Below are 7,204 nucleotides of genomic sequence, written 5' to 3' on the forward strand. Positions count from 1 at the left end.
TTGCTATCCTCTTATTAATATTACTTATACATCCTTTAACCGAACCAACTAGAGTCGAATACATCCTTTTTCATCTTCATCGATCCCTTAAACCAACAAAAATTAGTAAACAGCTAATGCAAAAATATTTATACTTTGCAAAAATTTTAAACCAATAGTAACGACATGCTTGATTCGCCTTTTGGCCATCCTGACCCGTTTATATAAAATGACCAGGTCAACTTAACTTAAACTACATGGATCATGATTGTCACTCTGTCAGACACAATATTTTGAATCTGATTTTCTAGCATAATCCACAACGAACCTGCTTCACGACATTTTTCCAAGACTCGATTAATAAACTGTGAAGACCTATATTGGCCAAAAAAATTAAGAATCATATTCATAGGAGACATACATCCAAATCCAATTCAAACAACTATACAATCTCCTAATGACACGTGCCGTCGCTTCCCTCTTTCCCCATTACTACAACCACACTCCTTCCATTAGAACACATCATATATATATAACACTCATACATCCCATTTACTAATCCTCTTCACTAGAAATACTTTCCAGCATATTTACAGTTTCTTCCACCACCGGAATCCTATTCCACCCCGACGTGCTTCTCAACGACAGCGTCTTTGACCGGTCAGCGTTGCCTCCTCGGAATCCCGTCATCTTAGATGAAACCATAGGCATTGCAAGAACTGATGATGCATGCATCGTATCATCTCCCATACCCAACAACAGTGTGCAAGTACTCTGCAAACAAAAAGGTCAAACAAATAAAAAACTAAATTCCAATTCCGTCTTTCGATTCCATTCCGTCTGGAATTACCGAATTAGAATTTGCATAACCTTTGCTCTGAGAACTGCAGCTGTGGCTTTTGCTACCAATGCTCTTCCAAACGACTTCATATCCTTGATTTGCAAGTCTTCAATCAACCTTTAAAAAAACACTCAGTTAGCCAACCGTCTGTTCTTGTAAAAGTCAACAGTCAACACCAGAGGATTTCATATTTTCATTCTTTTTGTAGCCAAACTAACCTTTCTACTTCAATGTTGACTTTTGATGAGGGACTTTCCTTGGCTTCTCCCGCTGTGAATCAAAGAAACAAATCAAACAAGTTTCCAATGCTGAATTGAGAAGGGGCAGTTTGTAATTCTGACACGTTTTTACGTTTGTATAAATATATGTATATATATACCTTTCGAGTCATCAGGTGCCAGCAAAGAAATTCCTATGAATACTGAAAGCATTCCCAAAATAAACATCACCGTCCTCAAGGCATCAAAGACCTGATATAGAAGAAACATGCAATGTTATAAAATATATACAAAGATTCTCTCTCTCTCTCTCTCTCTCTCACACACACAGTACCTGATATTCCTGGAAATATACAAATCCGGTACAAATTGAGAAAAACGTCCAAGCGATTTGAAACATGGGGACTATAAGTATAGCATCAAACTGTGATAATCCTTCATTCAGCCTTGCCATCTATGAAAAGATAAATCAATATTAACAAAATTTGAATATTAATTATGCATCCATTAGAACAAACCAGTAATCTTAAAAATATTAATTATTACCCAAAATCCAGCAGTTAATAGAAACAATAAAAGAATTGAATACGTGAACCAGCTATCCAGGCGATATGAGCTTGACATGGACAATCTTAAAAGATTTGAACTGAAAAAAGAAAAAGAAAAATCATCTGTTAAGTTAAAGTAACACGAATTAGAACATTCTAGAAGATTATATCATTAATCAACTACTCACAGTGACTTTGCAAACAGAACTGAACATGATCCAACGGCTCCTGAAACTACTGCAAATGAAAAGGGAAGCAGTAGTTTCCAGTAGGGTGCAAGTTCTTTTCCTGGAATAGCAAGCAGCGATTCTCCTCTCCTGATTATCAATATTTATAAAAGCAATTTAAAGAAAGTAAAACTAATATAATCAATTTATTGATAACAATGTTTAATGTTATATGCTTCTAAGTTCTAACCTGTATACATAGTGATGCATGACAACCACCACCACCAGAAGTAGACAATAAAAAAGGAAAACAATGTGACTGTACTTCTCTGCCAATTGCTCCTGTGTGTAAACTGTAAAAATCCAAAATAATTATTTCAAAAGAAGAAGATCATAATTTAAGATATAAACAAAAAAAAATTTGGTATACCAGGTGATTGGTGATTTCCAAATGCAACTAGAAAGGTGTTTCCAAGGACGATAAAAGTTGTGGCAACTAATACTCTACATAATTATAAATATACAGATGTTAATTTTCAAATCATATAATTTAGAAGAAAAAAGAATATGCTGCAAATCTAAGAACGTACTTGACAGTTACTGTTTTGTTCAAGATAAAGTAGGCAAACGCGATGTTTGACACAAATTGTACAGATCCCAATGCTGCAAGAAGTGACTGCGCAAACAAAAAAAATGTATTAAATTGGAGTAAACACATATAATTTATTTTGTATTTAATTGAAGTCATCAAGTATACTCATACGGACCTGGGCAGCATATCCAAATGATATAAAGTTAAGAGCGTTTCCAAAAGTGAAAAATAGAATACCTGTGAACATATCGAAATAAAATCATCGCGAATCATAACTTAACAGTAAGAAATAATAATAATAATAATGATGATACGAGTACGAGTGGATTTTGGGGTTACCTATTCTCCAAGATTGGAAGCTTATAATAGGCCTCAATATTGTCTTTCCATCTATTCCATCACCTAGCATTGCATGTTTGTCTCTCTAGAAAAGTTTTACAACACCCGATAAAACTTATGATTAATAACAAATATGATAATGCGTGAAGGAATCTATGACAGAAAGAGACTAACTCTTTCACACTGAACAATATGCCAAATTGAACGATATAAAATGAATTGAACAGTTCTCACGAATTTAGCAATCAACTTTAAATGAGGCGCAAAACAGAAATCAACCGGCAGTTTGTTACCAACTTTAGCAGCCATGTTTGATTTTATTACTGATTGTAGCAAGGAACTACCAGTATTGTTGCTAATTTTTGAAAAATCGTTAAAATGGCGCCTTATTTATCATTTTAGTGTATATATCTATACTATATATAAACCATGAGTGAGGGACCTCTTAATTTTTAAGAGGTACCAAACTTATTGCTTTTAGCACAAACTATAATGCACAAGATTAAGGCATTTTAGGGGCAATTTTGTATTTTGACAATTTTGTCTTTTAGCATAACCAAACTCATGTACGGTTTATTTGTAATTTATTAAAAAAAATTACAAGTTTGGTCCATTAACTTTAATCACATTTTCTTAATTTATATAATAGTTACATATATACCCTTTATTTTAAACCAACTACCCTGACGACGTTTAAACGTTTATAACTTTTTCACACGTTAATATTTTTTTTTAAAAACAGTATACCATAAAAATGAGTATTTTATTCTCTATAATTTGAGTATGGTATTGCTATAGTTTTTTCATTTTAAAAACTAAACGTGTTACGTGATTACCATTAAAGACCGACAAACGAAACGGGCGGTTTCGGTCGTTCGGGTCATGGGTCTAAAAGGTTAAGGTTGGAATGAGTCGATACAAAAAGGTTAATTTGGTTTGGGTCAGGACGAGTTTGGGTTGAAACTTGAAAGGGGTCAAGTCATACGAATTTTGGTTAGAACATTGTTAAGCGGAACGGGTTGTGGGTCAAAACGAGTTCAATGTAGCGTTACGTATGCACCAACACCTGACTGAGCGTGCACAATCGTTGTGTGACGTGCTTACTACACCAGTTAAGATTCCAATGCCGCAATACGAGCATACTATCGTCGTATTATGCGCATACTATTGTTAAGTCACGCACATACAGAAACAGTAACAGTAACACCGGTTACGCATCCGATGTCATGTTTGCGTGCAACCTCGCCGCATCGCGCGGGCACGCAACTAGTGTATACACTATGTATGCATTTTGCAAACTTAAGATGTAAGCTTATTTTTCAATTTCTTTTTCACGTAAGCTTTTCTTTGCAATGCAATCTGATGTGGTGATAGCATACACTTTACGTGTAAAATCAGTTAAAGAATTGGTTTCAATTTTGCACCTAATTAAAGCAGGTTGCCAAAATGAGGGAAAAGTGTAATGTTCGTTTCTAATTCGTGCAGTTTGCCCTCACTGCAAAGTTCATAATACAAAAAAGAAGCTTTAGGTACCTCATCATGACCCAGTTTAAGAAGATTAGTTCCAAAGTTAATGGCAATGCTGCCAAATAGATTGATGAAAGCTCCAATCACCCACTCGCCCATAGATTAAAAACCACTATGCGACAATGGTGATTCTGGATTATGTAAGCAAGACGGAGTTTGGACACTAAACCAGTAGTTAAGAGGCACTTTCTTCACATCCCATTAGTGAGTCCACTTTGTGTTGATAGATTTGGGAAAATAACTGCCTGCAATCTTTTATTTCACATGGCATGTATTAGGTTTCAACCAATTAAAGCCGCATGCATTCAATAAGCACTAGCAATTGCATAATTAAACGACAAATAACCCCAGAAAGTTATAAACTATAACAGATAATAACAAGGTTAAGTTCATTTTACATATCAGGATAGTTGCAGAACCAATTGAGGCATATGCAATCAATGAGCCCTGGTAATTGCTGATCCGAAACCGGAAACAAAAATGAAAAAACAAACCGAAACAAAAGGGTGACGTTTGGTTTTATGTTTTTGTAATAACCCAACTTACGATTCGGTTTTGGTTTTGCATGTGAGAAAAACCAAAAAAAACGCCGAATTTATAGATTTTCATTTTTTATTTATTAGTTGAAGTAACTTATAAGAATTTAATAAAAATGTAGCTCAAACGTATAACAATCAATTACTTAATAATTACCAAAAAGATTTATGCCCAGATTCATTATTTTGAGCAAAAACTAATTTTTCTGTCCAAAATATTCACGCTCAAATGGCAAAACCAAAACTGAACCAAACTGAAAGCAAACGCTAATAACTAACTCAACTACCAAAGTTTCAATCTTTGGTTCAGTTTTAGCTCAAAACCAATAATAACTTCATTTTACACATCAGGATAATTGTACAACCAATTGAGGCATACGCATTCAATGAGCACAAGTTAATTGCAGAACTAAACAGCTTGTTAGCTCTCATACAATTAATCAAGTAACAACTATTTTACTTCATAACAAAGATACAGCATAATTAAGGAAAATAGCTAATCAACTGAACAGAAACAGTAATTAAACAAAATACATGATAGCATTACTATTATTACTAGATCTCATATTTAATTACAACAATCTAACACCTCTCATGATCATATAACTAACAAAAAAAATTTTAAAAAAGTAGGTTAACATAATAATAATAATAATAATAATAATAATAATAATAATCAGTTAATTGCAGAATTAAGCAGTTTGCATAATTAGGAAAAATAGCTAATCAACTGAATTAAATCAGAAATTAAACAAAATATACATGATAGCAGCATTACTATTATTACCAGGTCTCATATTTAATTACAACAATCTAACAGCTCTGGTGATAATATAACCAACAAAATTTAAAATATAAAAATAAAAAGTAGGTGAACATAATAATAATAATAATACTCAGTTAATTGCAGAATTAAACAGTTTGCTAATTAGGAAAAATAGCTAATCAACTGAATTAAATCAGAAATTAAACAAAATATACATGATAGCTCTGGTGATCATATAACTAACAAAATTTATACAAAAAAAAGTAGGTAATAATAATAATAATAATCAGTTAATTGCAAAATCAATCAAGTGAAACAGCATAATTAGGGAAAATAGCTAATGAACTGAATTAAAACAGAAACTAACAGCATTACTATTATTACTAACAATCTAACAGCTCTAGTAACGATATAATCAACCAAAAAAAAGTAGGTAAGCATATTAACCAGATCGGCTTGAAACGAGATGAAATTACAGATCTGAGAAGAATTGGCACCTCCTGCTGACGTCAGATGGAATGTTGGATGATCTAGGTTTTGGGGGAATGGAATCTGGTAAATGTGTTTAGAAGGAGTAACAAACAATTTGGTACAAATGTACGATCATTATTATTGAGAGGTGAATCAAAGAAGCATTTGAAATTAGAAGGTGTGGGGGTGGTCTGGTCCTCGGAACACGGCGCCTACGGTCACGGTGGGTGGCGATATGCAAGGCGCGGGTGAATTGAATGTATCCAACGCACCGGCCCGTCGGCGAAATAATATGATGATGCAACAACAATTTTGGCTTTCTTTCTCTTTCTTTGGGTTATTATTATTATTATTATTACGAAGAAAGAAAAAACTTTGACTATTTTTATTATTTTCTTAAGTTTTGACTATTTTTTTGTTTGTTTGAAAACACTTGGTTTCTAAGTTTCAAATCATTAGGTGATATTTCATTATTTCATTAATAGTTTGGCCAATTATGAATAAAGAATTGCAGGCTCTTTGACTAGTTTAAACTAGTGTTATACCTGGTGTGTTGTGTCGGGCAGGTTGGTAGAACCCAGGTGATGAAAAAGCTAAACGTTGTCGGTATCGGGTGTTGAGGCGATAAGTCGACGCAAATTCGATCGGTTTCGGTTAAGTGCAGTATGATACCAGAATTAAAAACCAAATATAAAAACAAAAACATATAAAATTTGAAGTGGATCAAGTGAGTGACGTTAGTCGGAAACACTTGGGTGTTGGAAAGATCCAAGCATTGATGATCCCGGAAGTTGAGTCGGTGAGTCTAGGCATTTTCGGTTGATTTCCATCACATTGGTTACGGTACCGATATTAAAACAAAACGCAGTGAGTCTACGCGAATTTGTTCGGATTCTATTAATTTGTGACGGTACCGAAACTAAAACAAGAAAAAAAAATCAACGACCAATACGGTGCCACCAAGTGGCCCAATCGGCACTTATCGGTACCAAAGTTTGAAATTGTATTATATAATAATGTGTACCCGATAAAAAGAGACTTGACTCTTAAGAAGGTATTCCTTCGATTTTGATGTTAGCACTTCCAACAGAGGAAGGATGGCAGGCACAAAAAAGAGTTCTATACGAGAAAGGATGGCAGCCACAAAAAAGAGCTCTATACGAGAAAGGATGAAGGACACGAAACAATACAGTTATCAGGAACGTCATGTGACTTAAATT

At 33.9% G+C, this 7,204-nt stretch overlaps 1 protein-coding gene across 2 annotated transcripts; it reads right to left on the reverse strand.

Annotated features, from left to right (window-relative positions):
* Positions 1–316: 316 nt before the first annotated feature.
* On the reverse strand, positions 317–6,150 carry LOC143562962 (putative magnesium transporter NIPA8). Of its 2 annotated transcripts, XM_077050620.1 has the most exons (15): positions 6,011–6,150; positions 4,410–4,463; positions 4,218–4,379; positions 2,685–2,769; positions 2,521–2,582; positions 2,344–2,429; positions 2,184–2,257; positions 2,004–2,106; positions 1,775–1,903; positions 1,585–1,684; positions 1,373–1,492; positions 1,200–1,290; positions 1,039–1,090; positions 850–937; positions 317–753 (listed from the first exon to the last, which is right to left on the reverse strand). In XM_077050620.1, the coding sequence occupies exons 3-15, from the start codon at positions 4,308–4,310 to the stop codon at positions 535–537; spliced, it is 1,302 nt and encodes a 433-aa protein (XP_076906735.1). In that variant the 5' UTR covers positions 4,311–4,379; positions 4,410–4,463; positions 6,011–6,150; the 3' UTR covers positions 317–534. The 2 variants fall into 2 exon arrangements, with proteins under 2 accessions (XP_076906735.1, XP_076906736.1); XM_077050621.1 differs by having other exon boundaries at positions 4,218–4,463; positions 5,961–6,048.
* Positions 6,151–7,204: the final 1,054 nt, after the last annotated feature.

The sequence above is a fragment of the Bidens hawaiensis genome, unplaced genomic scaffold (assembly GCF_021521415.1).
Source record: "Bidens hawaiensis isolate Kalapana, Puna unplaced genomic scaffold, B.hawaiensis_p1.1 tig00021185_1, whole genome shotgun sequence".
Taxonomy (NCBI): Eukaryota; Viridiplantae; Streptophyta; class Magnoliopsida; order Asterales; family Asteraceae; genus Bidens; species Bidens hawaiensis.